The 22431-nt window shown below is 49.1% G+C and overlaps 9 protein-coding genes across 9 annotated transcripts in view; 5 read left to right on the forward strand and 4 right to left on the reverse strand.

Moving 5' to 3' along the window:
* Positions 1-42: 42 nt before the first annotated feature.
* CNBC4990 (hypothetical protein) lies at positions 43-1627 on the reverse strand (the record flags this gene model as incomplete). Its single annotated transcript, XM_771351.1, has 6 exons — positions 43-270; positions 334-517; positions 576-822; positions 889-1058; positions 1123-1345; positions 1417-1627. The coding sequence occupies 6 exons, from the start codon at positions 1625-1627 to the stop codon at positions 43-45; spliced, it is 1263 nt and encodes a 420-aa protein (XP_776444.1).
* Positions 1628-2292: 665 nt separating this feature from the next.
* Positions 2293-4660, reverse strand: CNBC5000 (hypothetical protein; the record flags this gene model as incomplete). The annotated part of the gene is made up of 14 exons (XM_771352.1): positions 2293-2351; positions 2430-3043; positions 3103-3265; positions 3322-3494; positions 3550-3713; positions 3770-3799; positions 3849-3863; positions 3923-3956; positions 4010-4260; positions 4315-4322; positions 4390-4417; positions 4470-4515; positions 4566-4598; positions 4644-4660. The coding sequence occupies 14 exons, from the start codon at positions 4658-4660 to the stop codon at positions 2293-2295; spliced, it is 1635 nt and encodes a 544-aa protein (XP_776445.1).
* Positions 4661-4813: 153 nt separating this feature from the next.
* On the forward strand, positions 4814-6347 carry CNBC5010 (hypothetical protein; the record flags this gene model as incomplete). The annotated part of the gene is made up of 5 exons (XM_771353.1): positions 4814-5444; positions 5490-5645; positions 5694-5800; positions 5852-6141; positions 6200-6347. 5 exons carry the CDS (start codon positions 4814-4816, stop codon positions 6345-6347), a joined length of 1332 nt encoding a protein of 443 aa, XP_776446.1.
* A 558-nt stretch (positions 6348-6905) lies between these two features.
* Positions 6906-9516, reverse strand: CNBC5020 (hypothetical protein; the record flags this gene model as incomplete). The annotated part of the gene is made up of 3 exons (XM_771354.1): positions 6906-8549; positions 8616-8737; positions 8793-9516. 3 exons carry the CDS (start codon positions 9514-9516, stop codon positions 6906-6908), a joined length of 2490 nt encoding a protein of 829 aa, XP_776447.1.
* Positions 9517-9740: 224 nt separating this feature from the next.
* Positions 9741-13412, forward strand: CNBC5030 (hypothetical protein; the record flags this gene model as incomplete). Its single annotated transcript, XM_771355.1, has 5 exons — positions 9741-9851; positions 9904-10272; positions 10360-10978; positions 11031-12794; positions 12850-13412. The coding sequence occupies 5 exons, from the start codon at positions 9741-9743 to the stop codon at positions 13410-13412; spliced, it is 3426 nt and encodes a 1141-aa protein (XP_776448.1).
* Positions 13413-14671: 1259 nt separating this feature from the next.
* On the forward strand, positions 14672-16325 carry CNBC5040 (hypothetical protein; the record flags this gene model as incomplete). The annotated part of the gene is made up of 9 exons (XM_771356.1): positions 14672-14747; positions 14810-14907; positions 14980-15083; positions 15137-15232; positions 15304-15486; positions 15539-15872; positions 15937-16013; positions 16070-16080; positions 16138-16325. 9 exons carry the CDS (start codon positions 14672-14674, stop codon positions 16323-16325), a joined length of 1167 nt encoding a protein of 388 aa, XP_776449.1.
* A 683-nt stretch (positions 16326-17008) lies between these two features.
* CNBC5050 (hypothetical protein) lies at positions 17009-17532 on the forward strand (the record flags this gene model as incomplete). The annotated part of the gene is made up of 2 exons (XM_771357.1): positions 17009-17294; positions 17357-17532. 2 exons carry the CDS (start codon positions 17009-17011, stop codon positions 17530-17532), a joined length of 462 nt encoding a protein of 153 aa, XP_776450.1.
* A 204-nt stretch (positions 17533-17736) lies between these two features.
* On the reverse strand, positions 17737-20148 carry CNBC5060 (hypothetical protein; the record flags this gene model as incomplete). The annotated part of the gene is made up of 2 exons (XM_771358.1): positions 17737-19608; positions 19657-20148. 2 exons carry the CDS (start codon positions 20146-20148, stop codon positions 17737-17739), a joined length of 2364 nt encoding a protein of 787 aa, XP_776451.1.
* A 568-nt stretch (positions 20149-20716) lies between these two features.
* The window catches only part of CNBC5070 (hypothetical protein), a gene marked incomplete at both ends in the record, with an annotated part of 2756 nt that continues 1041 nt past the window's right edge, over positions 20717-22431 (forward strand). The window contains 7 exons of the mRNA XM_771359.1: positions 20717-20735; positions 20809-20866; positions 20917-21064; positions 21143-21191; positions 21251-21957; positions 22008-22356; positions 22423-22431. The exon at positions 22423-22431 is cut by the window's right edge and continues 238 nt beyond it. Of these exons, the coding sequence (XP_776452.1) occupies positions 20717-20735; positions 20809-20866; positions 20917-21064; positions 21143-21191; positions 21251-21957; positions 22008-22356; positions 22423-22431 (1339 nt within the window). The remainder of the gene's footprint in view (positions 20736-20808; positions 20867-20916; positions 21065-21142; positions 21192-21250; positions 21958-22007; positions 22357-22422) is intronic.

Consider the following 22431-nt stretch of genomic DNA (forward strand, 5'->3'; position numbering starts at 1 on the left):
ATAGTTTGAAGACCAGCAAGGATCTACTTTTTCGTCAGATCACTATGGGCGATTAATCCGGCTTTGAGGATCATTCAGTATCTGATAACTGGGATTAGAAAGTTGATGATACCCACGATAGACATAGCGTTGATTAGCGACTGTTGTCACATGGACTCCTTCATTCTTCATATTCTGTAGTAAATTGGCCTCATCCCACGGATCCATCTTCTTTTTCTCACTGCTCTTGGCGGCAGGAACAGCTTTTCGACAAAGAAAATACAAGATTGCCTGTTCACCGTTTTAGTCATGGTCTCTCTGTCTGCATATCCCAGTCCTCGATGATAGACCTACTACACCGGCTAGTGAACCTAGAATGGCGCCAATGATTACACCGACGTTTGGCGCACCCCCTTCAGTAGCCGCCGACAAGGCAGTGGCCCCACTATTACTTGCTGTGTTACTACTGCTGCCATCGCTGCTGATTACTCCTGTGCTTGATGGACCGACTGTAGTCGTGAGTCCATCGACCGTGCCACTATACAAACACATGGTGAGTCTCACTCAATACTCTTATGAAATCGGGCACAGCCTACATAAATCCAACCCTTCCCTTAGGTCCGTTTACAGTAAATTCATCAATAACTAAAGTTCCTCCGCCTTCAGCTTCAAGAATTAGAGTATGAGTGTCGCTTGTGTCCAAGTTAGTAGCAAAATAAAGTAAGGTTCCATGCACAGTGGCATTGTTGGCGCTATCAAGCGTTGCTGCAGTCTTCGAATCTAAACTGACAGAGAATGTTGAACAGAAGGGACATGAGACCCCTGATACCATTACCGAAGCACCTGGTCGATCATACAAGTCAGCTTCAGTATTATAATAAACTTGGCAACTGGTCCCAAAAGTCTCACCAGTGAACATGACCTGAGCCGTGGCTCCTGCGGTTGATGTCATAGACAGCGAGGAGTTGTAATCTGAAGACGATACTTGCACGAGCTCGCTATTAGCCTCCACGGACGTGAAGCCTGTGTACTGTATCAATAAGGAAGAATCATCCAATGACACGCTCTCTATGTCTGAACTGACACATCAAATCAATTATAAGTGTTTCATATCATTCATATTGACGGATAGTACCGACTCACCCCTCTGGAGCAAGCTCTGTCTCCACCCACGCTCCCTCAAAGGTAAAATCGTCGTCACAGTCGCCCTGACAGGAGACTTCTATGGTAAAAGTTTGTGCACTAAAATCTCCTCCCGAGCTCGTCCAGTTTTGACCCGATTTCCAGTCCTGAGGATCGTTGGAATTTTGCTGCATGGTGACGTCGTATGAGTCTGGGGCCGAGAATATTGGAACAAATGAAGTAGCTACGCGGTTCCCACATGTCAAGTCAGATATAATGACGATCCGATGATTTCTCAGACAAAGAAACACAGACCATATATAGCAGGTATTGTGACCCCAGCCATGCCCGTTGTTGAATGATACGTCGTCGTTCCTCCTCCCCCATTGGCGGCGGCGACTGTGGTAGTCGAGTTTAAGCCCGCTGAACCTACCCATGAGTTCAACCCTTGACCAGCAAAGTACGCCTCAGCGGGTGAGTAGAAAAAAAGAGGCGAGGCGTCAGAAATCCATAGTAGTTGAGACATACCGCCGCCCGAGGTATGACTGCTTGAAAGAGGAAAGCGTAGCAACGAGTAGCGTCCAGCGCGTCTTAATACGGCTGCTGTTGTAGTAGTCGTCGAATAACGAGTTTATAAGTGTGGATGTAAAGGTTTAGCTTGGCGGAGCTCGATCGATGGCGGTACACAGCAAAAGCCCGTCACAGGCAGCAGTTGTATAACAGAGGACATAAGCTAAATTTAATGATGTGTGATGACCATACAGGGAGCCAGATTTGAAAGGAGTAATTTTGAGAAAGGGGTTCGAAAGGAAAGGTGGGGATAGTAAAAAAAAAGAGAACGAACGAAAGAGCGAGCTAACGAACAGCCAGCCCGCCGGGCTTTGTGCTACTACGTAGTTATTTGGCGTTGTTGTTACATAACTACCTCCTCAAGTTATAGATATATACTCAATACAGTCGAACATACTGCAAATGATAAGCCAAATATTGTAAGCCTATAGCAGATGACTACTGGTTGATAACTCTTATAAGTGCATAAGCACTTGCTATTCTCATGATATAACAGCAACTGCAAATCGTCGTCAGAGGCCTTTTTGTGGACCATGGGCAAGAACCTAGACAAAGTAAAGCTTGGCTTTCTTTCCCCCATTAGGTCCATATCCACGCCAAAATATCTACTTGTAACAACATCTATATGATAGACTGTACATCCTCAGGCAATGTCCCGTCCGGCCTTGCCTGACAAATATCTAAAAGTATCTTGTATCAGCCTACTGGGCCTTCCATTCGCAACGTATTTTTTAAAAAAAAATTAGAAAAAAACGTACCACATCTCCCATGATCCATCAGATTTATAAAAGTACAGAGGCGGCATCTCCATCCTGGTTGACCGTCTTCTCGTGGAAAGGCATCTTCTCCCCTACCCAATTCCTTGCTCATTTGTGGGGTAGCGGGTGAAATGATAGATGGTCTACCCCCCAAGGCTGAAGTTGACTCGCCTGGGAAACTTAAACGTTCCTTTTTGATTGATTTGGTAGTAAAGGGTAGAGGGGCTTGGTGTTGCAATTTGCGTATTTTTGAAGGACCGGATGACTCTGGCGGTGGGCGCTTCACCGAAGGTTTGGTTTCTGAAGAATCCGAGGAGTTGGTAGAAGTGATGGGCCGATATACATTAGGAGGAGTGATGTAATCCTCCCATCCACCCCTTAACCCATCTTTCTCTTCCTCGTCCATTTCATCCATCTCCTTCTTCCGATCTTCAACGCTCAAATGCGGATCAGGGATCTCTTCAATTCCGTCGTCGCTACTTTCATCTTCGTCCTCTGAATTGGAAGACATGGGTTCGAGTTTATGCTTGGTGTCTCGTGACGGACCAGCAAGCGCACGCAGACGAGCTTCAGCCGCTTCAGCTCTTAAGGCTGCTGCTGATTTGGATTTCGCACTAACGTTTCACACATCGTTAAGCCAGACATTTCAACGCTAATCATTGCCCACACCTACACTTTGCTTCTTGTATTACTCTCAGCCCACCAAGGATTTTCTTGCTCCCACATCTCTCCCGCTTGCTTCCTGGCGCGAGCCAGAGGCATTCCGCCCCGAGTGAGCATTTGTATTTTGTCGTCTACAAACGCTTTCCGTTCTTCGCGATCCTGTTTCGTAATAACTATATTCATATGAGTAATTCATTGTGAAAAGACCACAGCGGCGTGATCATCTCACCTCGTATACCATCCAACCTCAACCCATTATCTCCCATATCCGCATTATTCCTTCGCCCTGCTTTTTTCCTGTATTCTGTTTGACGTCCAGAACGGTGTGAGGCCTCACCTTTGACAAGGCCTGTTGTACGGTTTGCCTGCCGCCGAGGTCCTCTGCGAGCCTTCTTGGCATCCCTTTGGCATAAAAGTTAAGAGTACGAATTGACTGCAGTTACAGAGGTGTACGCACGATGAGCTGACACCACAGATATATTCCGGGAAATCAGAAGGTCGAAGCCCTTCACCGCCCATGCGGACACTATCCGCCAAACGTTTCCCGTCGGACCAGAAACCGTCACCATAATAGCCACGGGCTTGTAGCTTCGCAACATCGGCTTGGATCTCTCGCATTAGCTGTATTATTAGTAGATGAGTGTATATTTTTGATTATTTCCTGCATAGACTCGCACTTTTTGGAACTTTGGCCCGTGGTTCATTTGCTGTAATGGCATTATTATTTACTATTTGCTTGTCAGCGAAACGACTTGCCTCGATGTGAGCCATCTTCAGTAAGGCATAGAACTTGTCAGTTCAGATTATCGCACAAAGTGAACTAACCCTACCTCGTGGCACATGACTGAAATGATATAAGGCATCCTGACGATTGCTCTTCAGTACACAGCTGTGTTTTGCACATATTATTATCTTACGGCAAGAACCGCCCGGAAGGACCCCTCAATACTAGCTCGATGCTCTGGAAAGTTGGTGAGTAAACGACAACGGCTTGGACGTGCCAAATCATCCCCACCTGTCCGTGATTCCAGTTCCTGCCAGCAAACTTTGTAGCATCAGCCTTTTCCGATTCGCCAGTCGCCTGTCGAGGTTGACTTACTACCCGATTGAACTCGGCTTCTTCCAAAGTACCAATTTGCATGAAGCGGTCTTTCATGATTGTTCTCATCTGCACTCTCGCATGAGATCCACTCCGTGGCGATTACGGGATATGCTGACCTACCTGAGCAGCTTTTGGAGTTGCCTATGAGCTATTTTGATCGACGTATGAACAAGCGGAAACTAGTATAACACGTACCAACGGCTCGCAATATGTCCTCGGCATCCTAAAGACACAATGTCAGCTGTGAGCACCCCATAAGCTGGCAAACCGCATACTGTATGGTCTGCCTTGTTCTGAAGAGATCTAATAAATACCACATAGCTGCAGAGAAGTCAACAGTAGCTCGATGGGCAGTTGCGAGAACTGCTGACGGGTTTGGGTTAGCCTGTCTCTCGTTGAGACGACTGCATATTGTCAGCGCGGGCTGCTGCAAAGTCCGCTGAGCTTACATCTGCGGGGCCTGCATGCTTATGGCTATGGAGTGGTGCAGGGCCTAGCTGGTGAGTGATCAAGAGTAAGAAGTGGTGATGTGCCACAAGCGGCAAACGCCGCCAGGGAGGTGTTAAGGAGGCGATATCCGCAGGGGGGAGTTGTCTGTTGTATCTCTTCCTTGCGCACCATGTTCTCGCACGCCCCGCCCCATCTCCCCCACCAGCACCAGCACCATCCTCTCCAGCACCAGTCTCTGCACCGCCCCCCGACGGCCCCCTCCACCCCGGACACGGAGCACTCCACCCACACGTGGGCGCCCACGCCGAGCTTCCCCCAGCACATGAGCCAGCAGCTCCAGCCGGCGTCAAACATCCCCGCCTACCTCTTCGACAGGCGCCAGTTCCCCTACTCGGCGCCCTCCGCAGACGCCACGAGGCAGAATGCTGCACACACCCCCCAGATAGCAGCAGCCCAGTCGACCACGCCGGGCGCATCCGCCTCTGGCCCACTGCTCCCGCAAAATCTCGCCCAACACCTGAACAATCCGCCACCGCCCACCGGCTCCCAGCAGTCCATCAACCCGCCCATGCAGACCCAGGCTGGACCTGGCACCGGTAGCGTCGCTGGCGCTGCGGCCGGAGGCAAGGTTCTTCTGATGCCCAACGGCGCGCCGCCCCCTGCAGGGAGCGACGAGGAGAAGATCTACATCCTCATCACCGAGTTGCTTGAGCCAGAAACACGGGAGGCAGCGCTTTTGGAATTGAGCAAAAAGAGAGAGCTTTACGAAGATTTGGCATTGGTCCTTTGGGGCGGTTTTGGTGCGTCTTTTGACAATGGATGTAAGGTAGGCTGACGTGATACAGGTATCATGAGCTCCCTGCTGCTCGAGATCGTCGCCGTCTATCCAGCTCTTTCCCCGCCATCCTTGACGGCGCATGCTTCCAACCGGGTATGCAATGCGCTCGCTCTCCTTCAGTGTGTCGCGAGCCATTCCGACACAAGAGCACTGTTCTTAAATGGTGAGCACATGAAATGGTACATTGACTACGGAGGCTAAAGGAAAATAGCGCACATTCCCCTGTTTTTATATCCCTTTCTCAACACGACCAGTAAAACCCGACCGTTTGAGTATCTTCGATTAACATCATTGGGCGTTATCGGTGCTCTCGTCAAAGTAAGAATATCTCGGTATGGGCTGCGGGTAGCTTGCTCACTTTATGTACAGCAAAATGACAACTCGGATGTCATCAACTTCCTTCTTTCTACCGAAATCATTCCTCTGTGTCTCAGAATAATGGAAACTGGCTCGGAACTTTCCAAGACTGTGGCCATCTTTATCGTTCAAAAGATCCTCGCAGATGATTTGGGATTACAATATATCTGCCAAACATATGAGAGATTTTATGCGGTTGGGACAGTGTTGGCCAACATGGTGGACGCTCTTGTGGAGAGTCAGGCGGTTCGTTTGTTAAAGCATGTGGTTAGATGTTATTTGAGGATGAGTGACAACCCCAGGTACGTCGTTGGTCTCCAAACATGGTCACAACTGTCGGGCTCATCGCGATATCCGCAGGGCAAGAGAGGCTCTTCGTGCCTGCCTTCCAAAGGCTTTGCAGGATAACACCTTCAACCCCCTTCTCAAGGGCGATATGGTTACCAAGCGATGCCTTCAGACCCTCTTAATGAATCTCAACGAGCGGCCCTCTTCTGACATTCAATAAGCAATCCACCTTGTTTAACACCTATTTAGGTCGTTTACTACCACAAAAATGGCGCATTGGCAAGAGCGCGCCACGGCACTTTGCATCAACCTCATACGCATTTAAATACCAGCACTATCATACCCTCAATAGCTTTGTTTGTCACGATCTTCCAATTTCGAATCAGCTTGTACTTTTCTATCGCTACGACCAGGTACATACAACAGTTTCTCCTTTTTTTCTTCCTTTCTAGCCATCTCCCATAGGGGTTGTTCACTAGTTCGTAATTAATCGAGTCTTTGGTCCGTTTTTCAATTGTGATATGTGGTGTGATACATTAATTAGAAGATAAAGGAAGAATATATATGCAATTTGCGTTTGTACTACCTTTTTGGGATACCCAAGCCAAAAAAAAATCAAAAAATCACTAGTGGCAACAAGCAGGTTTTGTGCCATTACTGATTGATGTACAACGACCAAATACAGTATACTTGTACAATGCATATGACTGTTTTACAACTGCAGTTCTTGGCGGGCTATTCAAGAAACACTACGTGCTCCCCGACTATATCTACCGCCTTAAGGTCTACACATCAACCCTCTCACATTCACAGGCAGCAACTTTGCAGCCTCTTCCTTGCTCATTTTCTTCAGCGCTGGAAGAGGGTAGAATTTACTGAGCGCTACGAGTTCCAACCTGAGACGCTTCAGTTCTTCATCGTTAATCTTCTCGGGTTCTTCTGATACAGCTGCGTCTCGTGGTTGAGGGGGATGAGAGGTAACCGACTCGGAAATAAGAGACGGTTTATCGGTGATAGCAGCTGCTGAATCGGCCTCCATCTTGATTCTCTTAGTCTCCCCTTCAACCCCATTTCCTTCTTCCCTCTTCCGCTTCCCGGCCAGGTATTGTTTTTGAACGCTCATTTTCTCTACCAGCCTTCTCAGCTCCTCGCCGGTCCATTCCAATCCAACATTGACTCCACTCTTGCCACCGACCCCTTGGTACATGAAATCACCTTCCTCCCGCAAGAGCGGCTTGATATCCATGGGATTTGATGGGCCCGTGAGCAGACGAAGTGCGACACGGGCATATGCAGCTTTGGCCAAAGGAAGGATGTAATCGGGACGTGTAGATAAAGGCGAAAGATGGCCAAGGGTGTCGTGAATCGTTTGTCGGGTAGAAGTTTGGAGGAAGGGCGTGTGGTAGCTGGTCATGACGTATTCGTCCAGTGGAAGCTGATCGCTTCCCAAATTTGGCTTGGTATCCTGCTCGCCAGACAAATCCTTCTCGGCACCCTCCTTCATCGCTCCCTTGACGAACCTATTAAGACTATCAATGTATGCCTCCCCTATCACGCCCCCAGTGGCCATCTCCCTCACCCAATCGCCTGCTGTTCTTCTGAGCGGCCCATCATATATATTTACAAGATTAGGTGGTGGGGCTGATTCACCCTTTTTTAATCGAGGATAAACTGGCCGGATGTGTTCGGAAAGAATATCTTCTTCTTCAGATAAATTCGGTATACGCTGACGTAAGAAGGATATTTCGGATGATATGGAAGGATACTGGCCGAAATCGTAAGGGACAAAATCATGGAGGGGCACCTTATCCAATCGAGGCTCCCCAGGATTAAACGGTAAGGGAGCTTGCTGAGCCGCTGATTGGGGTGGTGGTGGAGGCATTTCCAGTTCCCACCAGTTTGTCTCATTCCTCAGCGCCTGCCAGTCAGGGACCTTTCTCCATTCTTCACCTGTCCTCACCCGCCACGGATCAAAGAGCAAGTGGATATCATCCGCTTCTGCGATATCGCGACTACCGTCTGTCGTCCAGTTACGCCATTTCCCGCCAAACTTTTCACGCGCACGAGAGATACGCTTGTTGTACATACGTTTACCTCCGTTGAGATTCCACCCGACTGCTCGGGCCATAACACTGTTGGGTGGGAAAGAAAGCATCTCTTCCGGAATGTAAAGATGGGGAGGCACATCGTCCCTTGCCTTCCTCTCTTCCAGAGCGGCTGTCAACTCGCGGGTAGAAAGGACAGATGTCGCTCTGGCGGGTGTGGCAGAGTCTCGAGGACTGGAAGGAGGGGTCAAAACAAGAGGGCGAGAACGTTCAATGTGCTTGAGACCATGGGCGAGGATGATCCCTGCCGATTTGTGAGGGACTGACCCGGGCGGATTGAACTTTTGCGCAGCACTTGCAAGTGTTCGAAGATCAGCCTATTCAATTTACTTGTTAGTAGTCACCCGTAAGGAGCTGATAGCAGTACATAGTAGGGTACTCACCTCAATTTGTTCAATATTTCGGTACTCGTTGCGATCAACCTTGGCTTGCATGGTGCCCATATCCATCATATTATCTTCTCCGCCGATAACATCAAGATAGTCAGGGAAAGCCTCCAGGTCGACTATATGCTCATCAGCGTAAATCCTACTTTTAAATCAAGGTTTAAGAGGACTGACCAGGTTCTTCAAACAGCGCATAGTCATCCTTCTTTCTAATTTCGACCATAATCTTCTGCAAAAGCTCTTTCAATGGCTTTTTCACACGCATCCACTTGGTCGGTCGTTTGCCTGTTCCAGGGGTCTCTTCACCGCCGTTCTGCGATGGTGTTGATATACCAGTAACTTCTTCAGCTGGCGGAATGGACGAAGAAGCAGGCGATATATCTTCGGGCTCAGCCTTGACCTGTGTGGGTGTCTCGGGAATAGCAGCACTGGGTTTTGACGGCGTAGTGGAAGTTGAGGACAACAATCTTTGAGGGATGGCAGACGGCGGCCGTCTAGGGCCAGTCTTTTTCTTGGACGCTAAGGGTTTTGCAGATTTCTTGATAGATGACTTCTTACCGGGACTTGTTTGGGCTTTTGATGCAGACCCCGAAGGAGTTATGGGGTTGGCAGGGGAAGATGCAGTCGACGGGGCAGGAGTCGCCACAGTTGAAAGGTCCGCAGTGGAAGACCCTACCGCCGGAAGACTTATACGGAAGGCGGATGGACCGGCGGCATTGGGCTTGAGTTTGGGGCGCGGCAAAAGGGAAGACGAGTTGGCATCGTGGGCGTCTATGGGAGGAGCGGCGCGCTTGCCCTTCTTATTGTGTGTGGGAGTAGGGGTGGAGGGTTGGTGTATGTTTGTGAGAGAGAGCTTGAGCTTTATTGGCGGGAGGCCTTGTGGGGGAGAGTTTACCATGAGGGCCGGTGGACGTGGTGGGTGGAGGTTCGGAGACGGCTGGTCGCTCGATGGAATTATTTCAGCGAGAGACTCAGAGGGGACTTTTGTCAATCTACGCTTCTTCTTTGTTATGGGCATTTAATCCACGTCACCAGAATTTGATCCCGTTGCCTCCACCGGGGTGAGTATTTACAAGTGCAAAAGTTCTTCACGCAGCAATAGCACTACATATTCTCGCCGCGATGGAAGCCCCCCACAAGGCCCACCACAAGCCATCAGCTGGTGCGAAGCACGCAAAGAAAGATGCCGCAAAGGGTGTAGACCGATCAGGCGGGAAAAATTTCAACCCCAAGGTACGTACATAGCGCCCTGCAATTCCCCACCCTTACACTCACCCTTACACAGGCATTCACAAACACCTCCTTCAGAGCAGCCGATAGAGCGGCCAGGCGTACCGCCGAGAAAAACCAACAGCGTCTCCATGTCCCGCTGGTCAATCGTAACCCTGAGGAACGCAAGGTCACCAATGAAAAAGGCAAAGGAATGGACGAAGGTGCCTTGCCACCTCCGCCCATCGTCGTCGGCATTGTTGGCCCTCCTGGTGTGGGAAAGACAACTTTACTGCGATCTCTTGTCAGGAGGTTCACGAAGCACAATCTCTCCCAGCCGCAGGGCCCTGTGACTGTTGTTTCTGGCAAGACCAGGAGAATCACTTTTATCGAATGTGGCAATGATCTTAACAGCATGATTGACTTGGGTAAAGTGGTCGACCTGGTGCTTTTGATGATCGATGGTAGTTTTGGATTTGAAATGGCAAGCGGCTTCTTTCGCCCGGCAATATTTAGCTAACTTGCTATTCAGGAAACTTTTGAATTCCTCAACATTCTTCAATCCCATGGGTTTCCAAAAGTCATCGGAGTTCTCACTCATGTCGATCTTATCAAGAAAGCCTCCACCCTTAAAGACACCAAAAAGCGCCTCAAGCATCGTTTCTGGACGGAAATCTATCAGGGGGCCAAGCTCTTCTCCCTTTCAGGTGTTATGAACGGGCGTTACCCTGATGCGGAAATCAACCTTTTGTCAAGGTTCATCTCTGTTATGAAATTCCGCCCTCTTGTCTTCCGAAACCAACATCCCTACCTAGTGGCTGACAGAATTCAAGATCTCACACCCCGAGAGGCTATTCGTGAGAACGCCAAGATAGATCGGACAATCACTCTCTATGGTTATGTTCGCGGTCCAAACCTTCCTCCACGTAACGCGAAGATTCATATCCCCGGTGCCGGTGACCTTGAGGTCAAAGAGGTCGAGAGATTAGCCGATCCTTGTCCTCTTCCTACGCTCGAGAGCGAAAGAAGAAGGAAAATGGGCGAGAAGGCAAAATTGATTCATGCCCCAATGAGCGATGTTGGCGGCGTAATGTATGACAAGGATGCAGTGTACATCAACGTCCCCGGTAACTTCACTAAAGGAGGAGATAGTAAGTTCATCTCCATTTCCGGAGACCAATAACTAATATGATTCACCTCAAGCTCCTCAGGGCGAGGGTGAAAAGATGGTTATGGATCTTCAAGATGCCGAAAAAACGTTTGCGGACAACATTCAAGCGTCTGAAATTAGGTTGTTTGGCCATTCATCTGCTCCCTTGCAAGTCACTGAGGAACGCAAGGATCGCGTCCGCCGCAAAGCCGAACCTCGTTCTGGTGGTCCCATGCTTGGCAAAGCGGATGAAGATGAGTTTGATGAGAGTGAAGACGACGAGTTTGACGATAGAAGCGATACTGAGGAAGGAGGTGTGTTCAACGGAGAGTCGGACCAGGACGACGACCAGGATGAAAGAGATGTAGCGTACGCCGAGTCAGAATCGGATCACGATGATCTTGCCTTTGCGACTGGCTTTGAGCAAGAAGGGGGCCGAATCAATTTCGATGATGAGGATGATGACGATTTCCCTTCGGACGAAGATGATGAGGATGTACCTGGTTGGAAGCACAACCTAGCTTCCCGTGCTTCCTCCACTTTGGCCGATAGACTACGCAAGAAACGCAACCTTATGACACTTATATACGACACTCCTCTTTCTCCCGAGGAAATTGTCAATGGCAAAACACGTCCTTCTTCCGCCGATGCTTCATCCTCTTTCGCTGAACTGCAAAATGAGGGTTTGTTCCGAATCAGTCACGGAGAGAACAAGGGCGACGATGGTGATCAAGTAAAAGAGGAGGTAGACAGGGATCAATTAAAGAACAAGTGGGCGGACGAGGAAATGCTTGACTCGCTCAGGGGGCTCTTTATCTCCGGTCCTGTTGCTGGAGAGGGTGTAGATGAGGATGGGGAGGCATATGAGGAGGAGGGCGAGGATTTCGAGGATCTAGAGGGAGGAAGTGATGGCCGAGGCGATGGCGAGGATGATGTGCCATACGTTGGTGTCAAGCCTTCTCAAGTAAGCGTTGAGGATGCGCGCGCCGCTGCTTTAGCAAAGAAGAAGGAGGCTCTCAAGATCAAGTTCGATGAGCAATACGACGACTCTGACGATGAGGCGTCCAAAATGGACTTTTATGACCAACAAAAGGCGGAAATGGCTCGCCAAAAGCAGATCAATGAAGAGGAGTTTGGTAACCTTGATTTGGATGCCCGGACGCAAATTGAGGGTTATCGTTCTGGGATGTACGTCAGGTTAGAGATTGAAGCTGTGCCGTATGAGTTGATCGAGAACTTTGATCCTCGATTCCCCATCATCGTTGGCGGTCTCTTGGCTGCAGAAGAGAGATTTGGTTTCATCACTGTTCGTATCAAGCGACACAGGTGGTTCACGAAAACACTCAAGACGAATGATCCCCTCATCTTTTCCCTTGGCTGGCGTCGATTCCAAACTCTCCCGCTCTACCATCTGGACGACCATTCCATCAGAAACCGATACCTCAAGTACACTCCGGAGCATATGCACTGTTTCGCCACATTCTATGGTCCCGTCTCAGCTCCTAACACAGGTTTCTGCGCATTCAACTCTTTGCAAGGGGATGCCCCCGGTTTCCGGGTATCGGCAACCGGTGTCGTCCTCGATGTTGATCGATCCACCAAGATTGTCAAGAAACTCAAGTTGACCGGTGCGCCTTACAAGATTTTCAAAAACACGGCGTTCATCAAGGACATGTTCAACACCGGGCTTGAAGTGGCCAAATTCGAGGGGGCAAACATCAAGACTGTCTCTGGTATCAGAGGTCAGGTGAAGAAGGCCCTAAGTAAGCCGGACGGTGCCTTCAGAGCAACCTTTGAAGACAAAATATTGTTGAGGGGTGAGTAACATTTCACTGTGTCTGTTTCTACATCTTCTGACCAGTCGATTCTCAGATATCGTTTTCCTCCGAGCATGGTACTCTATAGAACCGAAAAAGCTTTACAATCCTGTGTGCTCTCTTCTACTTTCCAACAAGGAATCGTGGCAGGGTATGCGTCTCACGGGTCAGATTCGTCGGGAGGAAGGCCTCAAGACACCCCTCGATCCCAATTCAGCCTATCGACCCATTGAGCGCACCACACGACGCTTCAATCCTCTCAAGGTTCCACGTAAGCTTGCTGCTTCTTTGCCCTTCGCATCCAAGACGCCAGAACTCTCAAAGCAACGTAAACCTACTTACATGCAATCTCGTGCCGTTGTGCTGGGAGAGGATGAGAAGAAGGCGGTGACGCTGTTGCAGCAGATCCAAACGTTGAAGAAGGATAAGGCAGAGAGAAGGAAAGCGAAGCAAGATGAGCGAAAAGGAGCATACAGGAAAAAGGTTGGTGAGAAAGATGAGAAAAGAGAGGAAAAGATTAGGGAAGAGAGGAGGGAAAGATTCAAGAAGGAGGGATTGAAGAGAAAGAGGGAGGAAATGAGCGAAGGAAAAGGTCGGGGAAAGAAGAGCAGAGCGTAAAAGATTGTAGAGCGGATGGGTTGGATATTATTTTAGATCTATTGTGGGTAATCAGGGGAAGCTCCTTGGATTCTTGCATGCTAGAGATGCTGTCCTGTGACGATCCATATCAACTCAATGCCTGTTTGTGGCTTTGCATAGTGTGGACTCAAGTCAAATAATCATTCGTCGGATTGCTTACACCTAACGTCCTTCTGGTTGCTAAAAGTTGTCATGTCTTTTAAGCTTACCGTCTTCGTGTCTTTACTAGGCTAATTAATATGTAGTAGTGGTATTATATATATGTTTCCGACGGTAGGTGGTGCAAACGGCTGCTCACGCACCACCACTAAAGTGATTTCCATTTTCTGATTCGGTTGTGCAGCTTACCGTCGGATAGGTATAATATGCATACGTATACTACGTATTGACAGCCCCAATGAAATTGAATAACCGTTTACGATTCAGCACGAAACGAAGCTGAAATTGTTCTTTTCCTGCTTGAGTCTTCGCTGAAGACCGTTTGTCTCTTGTTCCCGCCGGTTTATCGCGACTTGAGATGTATGACGATCACGCAAGACAACACCATAACAATCAAAATTAAGATATTTTACATATTACCACCAGTCACCGAGCTTGCATTTTTCCGCGCCTTCCTTCGTTCATGTTGTGCCCCATGTCCCATGCTTCATGCATTTCCGCAGGGCCCTGGTTCGCTATTACTCATCGCATCAGTATTAGGAGATACGTACAACCACACATCATTTCATCATCAGGCCTGAAGTAAGAACCGTTAACCACATAATAAAGACATACATGCTCGAGCAACAAGGCGTCTTCTACAACGTCGGACAATCGGCGGAGGATTGGCGGTCATCCTTACGATTCACAGTTAGCCGTCTAATAGAAACTTACTCATCAGCAGATGTCAGGAATCATATAAATAATCCCAATCACACTCTTATCAGAACGCGTGCCTGAAAGTTTAAGCTTCCGACTGTCCACTTTTAGGTTATTAGAGTGGTGTGCAATCATCTTATCGATGGTGCCATCTTGCGATCTCTTGAAACGCAAGTCGCAAGAAGAGGTTGATTAAAGGCCACGGGTTGATTATTGGTCTTTGCTGAGCAATCAAGTCGATATCAAGTTCGATTCGGGCGAAGCCGATCCGGTCTGCCAGAAAGATGCATATATAAAGACAAGTAGGGAGATGAGGAATATAGCTAGCAGTACTAGTGACATATTGACCCTACCAACTCCTCAAACAACATCTCTGTAAGATGCCTATCGCCGTCAACGACAACGTAGACAAAGACACCCTGGGCAGACCTTTCTCTCTCGCCAAGAGCACTCGAGGTTGGTTTTGATACTCTATTAAATAAGCTCCTCGCTGACCGAGATACTTAATCCTCTTTTAGAGCGTTTGGTTCAAGCCGGTATTGACCTTTCCAAGGGTTACCCAGAGTACCCAATCAGGCCCAAGACTATCGAACTCGCCAGTGACATTCGCAAGGAAGTGGGTATTGTTTTTTTCTTTTTCGCATTGGGATGGGAATTGCAATTTAGTGAACTAACGTCTATTACTCAGGGATGGGAGCACAAGGACCCCGGAGCCAGGGCTGACAAGGAAAAGAAAGCATTGTTTGGCGCCGCCAAAGAAGTTATCCACTTGTCCCCTCACCTTGGTACCGAGTAAGATTTGATCTACACTTCTTCTTTGTCTTTGTCACTGACAGTTGTCACAGGATAGTCGGTCTTCAACTTAACCAGCTTAGTGACCAGCAGAAAGATGAGCTTGCGCTCCTGATTGCTGAGCGCACTGTGGTATTCTTCCGAGACCAGTAAGTAATGTCTCATCACTCATTTTATACGCAAGACCATGAGTTGTCGCCGACACTATTCCTACCTTCAGAGACCTCACTCCTCAGACCCAACTCGAGCTCGGCAAATACTTTGGTACTCCCGAGATTCATCCATCAGCCGCCCGAGTTCCTGGGCTTCCTGGAGTCTCAATCATCACAGACGAAGTCCTCAGGTCCACCGGTCGTGTCCCCGACTACAAAAACCCCTTTGCCACCCAAAAGTGGCACACCGAGTAAGTTTTACAATCTTTTGAAAGTTTACAATGACTAAACCTGGTCGATTAGTTTGACTCACGAACCTCAACCCCCTGGAGTCACTCACCTTCATCTTGACCATCTCCCCGGAGTTGGCGGTGACACTCTCTGGTCTTCGGGCTATGCTGCGTATGACAAGCTTTCTCCTGCTTTCCAGAAAGTCCTCGATGGTCTTGAGGGCTTGTATCGATCTGCTCACAGCTACCCCAATCCGGTGACTGGCGAGCTTGAGCCCATCATCAATGCTCACCCTATCGTTCGCGTCCACCCGGCGACTGGATGGAAGGCTCTTTTCGTCAACTCTCGATACACTATTGGTATTAAGGGCTTCGAGCAGTCGGAAGCCCAAGCTATTTTGCAGAAGGTAAGTTTATTGATTTGCATTTGACCTCGCCGTCAACTGATCATATTTCCGAAATGATCCACAGCTTTTCCAAGTGTATGAGCAAAACCCAGATACCCAAGTCAGGTTCCGATGGACTCCTAGATCCAGTGCTTTGTGGGAGTGAGTCCTACCTTCTTTCTTGCTGTTTTAATTCATTTCTGACCGACGCATTTTAGCAACCGAGTTTGTACGCGCCTTTGTCATTTGATCACAGGTGCCCACGTTTACTGACATTTATCCCTAGCCATCCACTCCGCTGTTTATGACTACCTCGACGAGGGATCCGCCGAGCCCCGACACGGGACACGAGTTTCGAGTTTGGCTGAGAAGCCCATTCCCGTAAGCGAAGGAGTTGGTAAAAGCCGAAGAGAAGCCTTGGGTCTCAACACTGGTGTCGTGCACGAATTGCCTATTGATACTCACGCGTACTAAACTATGATGAATGATTAGTCTACACCAAAAATGTGCACAACAGTAGCAGTTGTATGACTTGAAGTAGTTAGTGGTTGACATTATTATGAATACACTACTGTTCTTGTTGGGCACTTCCGTTCCGTCGTTATTGGTTGTTCTTACGCCTTCTTCCAATTGTTTTGAGATAAAGCGGCCGCTTGACCTGTCTGTTTGGTTGTGCTTCTTCCCTGCTCGTTGTCTGCTGCACAGTCTAGTAGTACTTCTTGCTTGGTTTTCAGTTTCATCCGATCGACGCTTGTACGCTTGATCTTGCTGACAGAAATGGCGGCAGCTAAGCAATTAGTTACGTAACAATGGATAATTTTCCGGTGGTTCGGTTGTGATGTTGTCGAGTGACATCACCTCTTGCGCAGGGGGCAGTCCGGGAAGTCTTGGCTTTTGGGCCGGCCAACGGCGGGGTCCTTTTTGTGGCCTCTAAAATGTGTTTGTCTCGAGTTTAGTCGTCGCCACATGACGGAGCGGAGCTGCCACTGAAAATCTGCGATCTACTCTGGCGATCCATAATTCCCACACTTATTTAGACACACTTATATAATACCCGCTACATCTTGCCACTGTCTTTTTTCACCGCCTTTTTCCCAACGAAACGCGCGTCATCGTCACATCCAAGCAACCGCCAAACGCCCACGCGTAATACCATAATGCCCAGCAGGTCTCGCACACCATCCCCAGCCACTGAAACCTCTTGCACCTTCTGTCTGTCCCCAGCTCCAAACGAGGGCCACCTACCCACGCTCTCCAGACCTATCTTGGTGTCGGATAATCAGACTGCTCAAGAGAGGTCTACTTCAAAGAACAGGAACAGGTCGACGTCCAGGACGAGAAAGCACCAGAACGATGGTATCGGGGGCAACCTGGTCGGGAGCATGAAACGGGGTATTCAGATAGATGATGGGTCGAGAAAGACAACCAGATTGGGAGTCCTTTGTTAGTTGACAACCCCCCTCCCATCTAATCAATGCGAGGTTCAGTTACTAATGAAGGGCAAGTGACCGTTGCACTGATGCTCTTTACCGTCCTTACCACCATTTGGATATTACGCCTTAATACTCAAGCACAATCGGTGGGAGGTTGGAGTAGAATCGTTGGAAGGTGGCAGAAAGCCTTTGGTGACCAGGTGGGACCTGTGATGAAAAAATGGTCGGAAAGGGATGTTGAGTTCTAGCAGTTTGGATGTTATATGGATGGCGCCGGGAGCTAGAGGGAGAAATCAAAATCTTCATACCTCACCCTAAGCTAGTGTTGTACACGATTCAATGTTACGTTGGCGACAATGCATCAATGACTGTACGTGCGATGAGTGAGATGGTTATGGATCAAAAGTCTCTACAATGTACAAAATTTTTCAAAATACGAAACTACTGCTGCCTCACCTCCGCAATCCAAAAGACGAAACCTTGCCTTCGTGCATGGTAGCCTCCCTTTCACGTGGTTTAACCCTGTTTGAATCTTGTTCATGGCCGTATCTTCTATGGCTGGGTGAATCATGGCGTGACTTGCTCGTTCCTCTTTGTTCCCATCTCCTCCTTTCTGTTGGATGATGTCTGTCCTGATTGTTCCCCCTGACTCTACTTTCTCTTTGGTCCACTGAGCGCTCATCCTCCCAGTCAAGTTCTTCATCGTCTGCACTACCCTCGATATCCATCTCCACCTTCTTCGTATCACCTTTAACATCCGAGGCCTTTTTTCTTGTCTCTCGTTCCACCCAAGCCCATTTGGTAACCACTTCGCCAGCCTCCGCAGCCATTTTTTCATACCCTTTACCCAATCTTTCTGCTGCGCGCTGTATGTCCCTTGCCAGGTCGACTGAGCTCGCCACCTGCTTTCTGATGACCGATGAATCAATTTCGTCGGGCCGCCCGTCCCTGAGTAATTTTCGACCGGTAGAGACATTGCCTGCTTGCACCGCGGAGGGCAGGGCCAAGAATTTACTTTCGCCGCCCGTGCGTGCATAGACATCCAACGCAGAACGAATCTCCTTGTTGCTCTTTTGCATAGCAGTTTTGACCAACAGACCCAAAAGTTGCGCATCGGCATCGATCTTTGTCGGCTTCACCCAGAAGACGCCACGCTTGTCATGGGCAAGACCGTTAGGTGTGACCCATCGGTAGGGTTCGATCTTTTTAGGGAGAGTTGAAGGATCGGTTGATATGCAGCCCACATTAGATGAAAGATGTGTAGCACGGCGGAAAATGGAAAGTGCCGAAACATAATCCCCCGCCCAGCGGGCAGCTGTAAGAGCTGCACGGTATGTATCCCGAGGCCAGCCTTCTTTGCCAGAGCTTGGTGGTTGATAGGTGTCCATGATGTCGACAATGGATTGAACTTCACCTGTGACTGATAGTGCAAGAATCGCGGCCTTGAAGAATTCGAGATCGAACAAAGGAATAAGAGAGGAGGAAGAGAGTATGAGATGAGTGTAATGAGTTGCGAGGACAGGCAGTTTGGCCGTGTGAAGACTAGAAATGAGAGCGGTGGCAGATTTGACATCAATGTCAAGCTTGGGAATAGGATAGGTGGTAAGTAAGGGTGGTGGGAGATAGATAGACGTTGAGGTTGGATTGGAATTGCCAGGAGAAGGTAGGTTCCAGACCTGTTCAATGACAGAGACCGCCAGTCGTTGATCTTCTGGTCTTCCGCGGAGCAAACATCTCACATACATGGCCACCAGTCCGTTGTCCACTTGTCCCGCTTGACCCTCTTCTTTGCTATATTGTTTCAAACAATGGTCCCATAAAGCCTTGGCTGTCGGCCCGATCATCATTGCATTAGCTTTCCCATTTGGGTCACGCTCGAGTGAGCGATGGACATGATAGAGAGCCGTAAACATGAGGGAGTAGGTGACGGTGTCCGGAGCTAGAGGCCCCGACTGCGGTAGCGACAAAAAGGTCCTTTGCATCTCGGAAAATAGACCGTGTCGACTGAGAAACTTGAGATAGGCGTTTGTCGGAGCGATATCGATATCTGACTGCAGACTTTCCATAGGCTCTTGGTGCCGATCTTCTCTTAACTGTACGCCAGGGGTGGCAACTCCAAGATCTTCTTCAGCTTCCTGCGCCTCGATCAACTTTTTCATGTACTCTTGAGAGTTGTTATAGACGATGGTCACACGTGACATTGTGCGTTTCTGAGGTTCCCTGAAAGAAAAATCGGGTATCTGGCCTGAATGTGCGACTCCAGCATAGGCATTCAGAATGGTAGAGTAAGTCCTAGCCGTAGGCGTGAAGTTGCGTTTCTTCATCTATAGTATGATTAGACCGCAGAAGCTTAAATGGGTTCCAAGACTCACTTGATTATACAGGTTCCAAACCCTATCCAGCTTCCTTAATCTCCCCATATACCCAATCAGCATATTCCATACGGGAGCGTTAAGCATGTGTTGAGGCGCCTCAGTTACCAATTTGGTCACTTCATCTACTTGCCCAGGACTAAGGGGTAACTTGTGTCTTTCTATCCAGCGGCGTAAGCGGACCGAGGTAGTCCATGGATTATCGTCATTTTGTATGGGCCTGGAGGGTCTGGAGGATGAGCGGGTGTTGTCGGAGGGGACTTTCGCTTTGCCAGTATGTGGGGTGTGATGGGGGGGGAGCTCAAAACGTTTTGGTTGCCTCGGTGTATTTCCCGGCGCGGTGGCTAGCGATGTACGGGAGTGGCCGCCGCGACTGCCTGCCCTTCCAGCTGGCCTGCTATAGCCTCTTTCGAGGAGCAAGCGGGGGACACTGCGTAAGAGAGTGAGGGCTGGCGGGCGAACAAGAGGGGCGGAGGTTCGAAGTGCCCACATGGCCGAGGAGATGGCTTGACAGGATACTTGGTACCTGCTCTAGTGGCGTATAGCGTGTGATGGCCGTGCGGCTTGGCGTGGCCGCTGGGATGTGCAGTGCGGTAACGGAATAGTCTATTGATGATCAATAAATATTGCGCTATCGTACAAACACCAGCGCAAAGCCGACGGACGATCCTCAGACGAGCGAAACTCGAAACTTCTTGGGCCGAGCGCCGTGCCTAGGTAAAGCGGTCACGTGATAGCAACGTCACTCGATGGCGTAGGGGATTCTTGAGGCGGGTGGGTAGACAGTGTATATTCTTTTCTCAGCCATGACAGGATACAGTGCCTCAAGAGCATCCGCCTCCCCCAGCACCCGCCCTCTCCGCACAAGTACACCTTTCTCATTTCCTTTCAGCTCTCCCCCTTTACCAGCTCTCAATTCTGTGGGGGATCGTTTCGCAAACCATTGGGGACAAAAGATACATCTTTATTGCAAAATAAGACACCACCCACCGCCCTGCGTTTCCAAACAACAAATCCTTTACAACGCAAAAAGACTAGTTGACAAGGTGGAATAGCCAAAATGGCTGCTGGATTGGCTTGTGCGTGCCTGACTTCTGTCGTCCGATCCACGACGAGCCCATGTAATGTTCCACGCTCATCTTCATTATGTAGACGACTTGGTTCTCATCTTTTGGCGAATTGTCATCAACATCTTCTTTAGAGAAATTCGGTATGTCTATTCGATGAACATGCGCTCAGCCGCTTCTTACGCCATCACAGCCCCCGTGGTGCTTTCAATATCCCTCGCGAAGGCCCTGTTCTTTTCATCTGCGGTCCCCATGCAAACCAGTTCCTTGATCCTCTTCTTCTTTTCTCAGAGGCAAGGAAAGAAGCCGGAAGGCGCGTTTCCGTGCTGACTGCCGCCAAGGTATGTCTCGTTCCTTTCGCAATCAGTCTCTCGTAGCGAACATTCTAGAACATCTACTGATGTTGATGGGTTGAGCAGAGTATGAACCGCAAGTTCATCGGCGCTGTCGCTCGTATTATGGATTCCAGTACGTGTTCATGATTTGTCTTTCTCATTTTCATGGAGAGGTACTTATCATTTTGACAGTTCCTGTGGCGAGAGCGGCAGATTATGCCGCCGCTGGCAAAGGCCGTATCATCCTTTCAGAATCCGATCCCCTGATCGTTACCGGTATTGGCACTTCTTTCATTGAGCAGGTCAAGCCTCGTTCTCAACTTATGCTTCCGAAATCGGCTGGATACGCATCTGCCCCTGTGGCAGAAGTCATTTCTGACACAGAAATTCGTCTCAAAAGTGAATTCGTCGTTCCAAGCAAGGACGGCAGTGCCAACGTCAAGGCCTCTCACCGGGTTAGGAACGAAAGCGAGTTGAAGGAGGGTCTACAATTCAAGGTATTGCCTCATGTAGAACAGGAGGACACGTATGGCGCATGCTTCCAGCGCCTTTATGAGGGTGGTTGTATTGGCGTTTTCCCCGAAGGCGGCTCCCATGATCGTACAGATTTTCTGCCCCTCAAAGCTGGATTCTCCATCATGGCTCTTGGAGCTATTGCAGCCCACCCTGGATTGGATGTCAAGTTGGTTCCAGTTGGCCTTTCCTACTTTCACGCACACAAATTCAGGTCGAGAGCCGTCATCGAATTTGGCTCGCCTATCTCTGTTGACCCTGAACTGGTGGAATTGTACAAGCAAGGCGGAGCGAAGAAGAGGGAAGCATGTGGTAAACTCCTGGAGCAAGTCCATGATGGGTTGAGAGCTGTCACCCTCAGAGCCCCTGACTGGGAGACTATGCAGGTCAGTTTATCCTCTCAGATAGCTTGGGTCGGTTACTGACGATCCCACAGGTTATTCAAGCCGCGCGAAGACTTTATCGTGTTCCCGGTCAGCATCTTACCCTCGGTCAGGTCGTCGAGCTCTCCAAACGTATGATGGAAGGTTACCTTACCTACAAGGATGAGCCAAAAATCATCGATCTTCGTCAAAAAGTCATCGCTTATAACCGCCTTTTGCGCGATATGGGAATTGCCGATCACCAGGTTGAAAGAGCTTCCAGCCGAAGTATCAAAAGCTTATTGCTTTTGGTGTATAGGGTTGGGCTTCTCTTGTGGTGGTCCATCTTGGCTTTACCAGGAGCTCTGTTACACGCACCTGTGTTCATACTAGCCAAGCTTATCAGCATTCAGAAAGCCAAAGGTACGCTTTCATTTCTTTTTTTTTTCTCTCTTGTGCCTTTTGACTGATATAATTCCGAATTATCAGAGGCACTTG

The sequence above is a fragment of the Cryptococcus neoformans genome, chromosome 3 (assembly GCF_000149385.1).
Source record: "Cryptococcus neoformans var. neoformans B-3501A chromosome 3, whole genome shotgun sequence".
NCBI classification, from domain to species: Eukaryota; Fungi; Basidiomycota; class Tremellomycetes; order Tremellales; family Cryptococcaceae; genus Cryptococcus; species Cryptococcus deneoformans.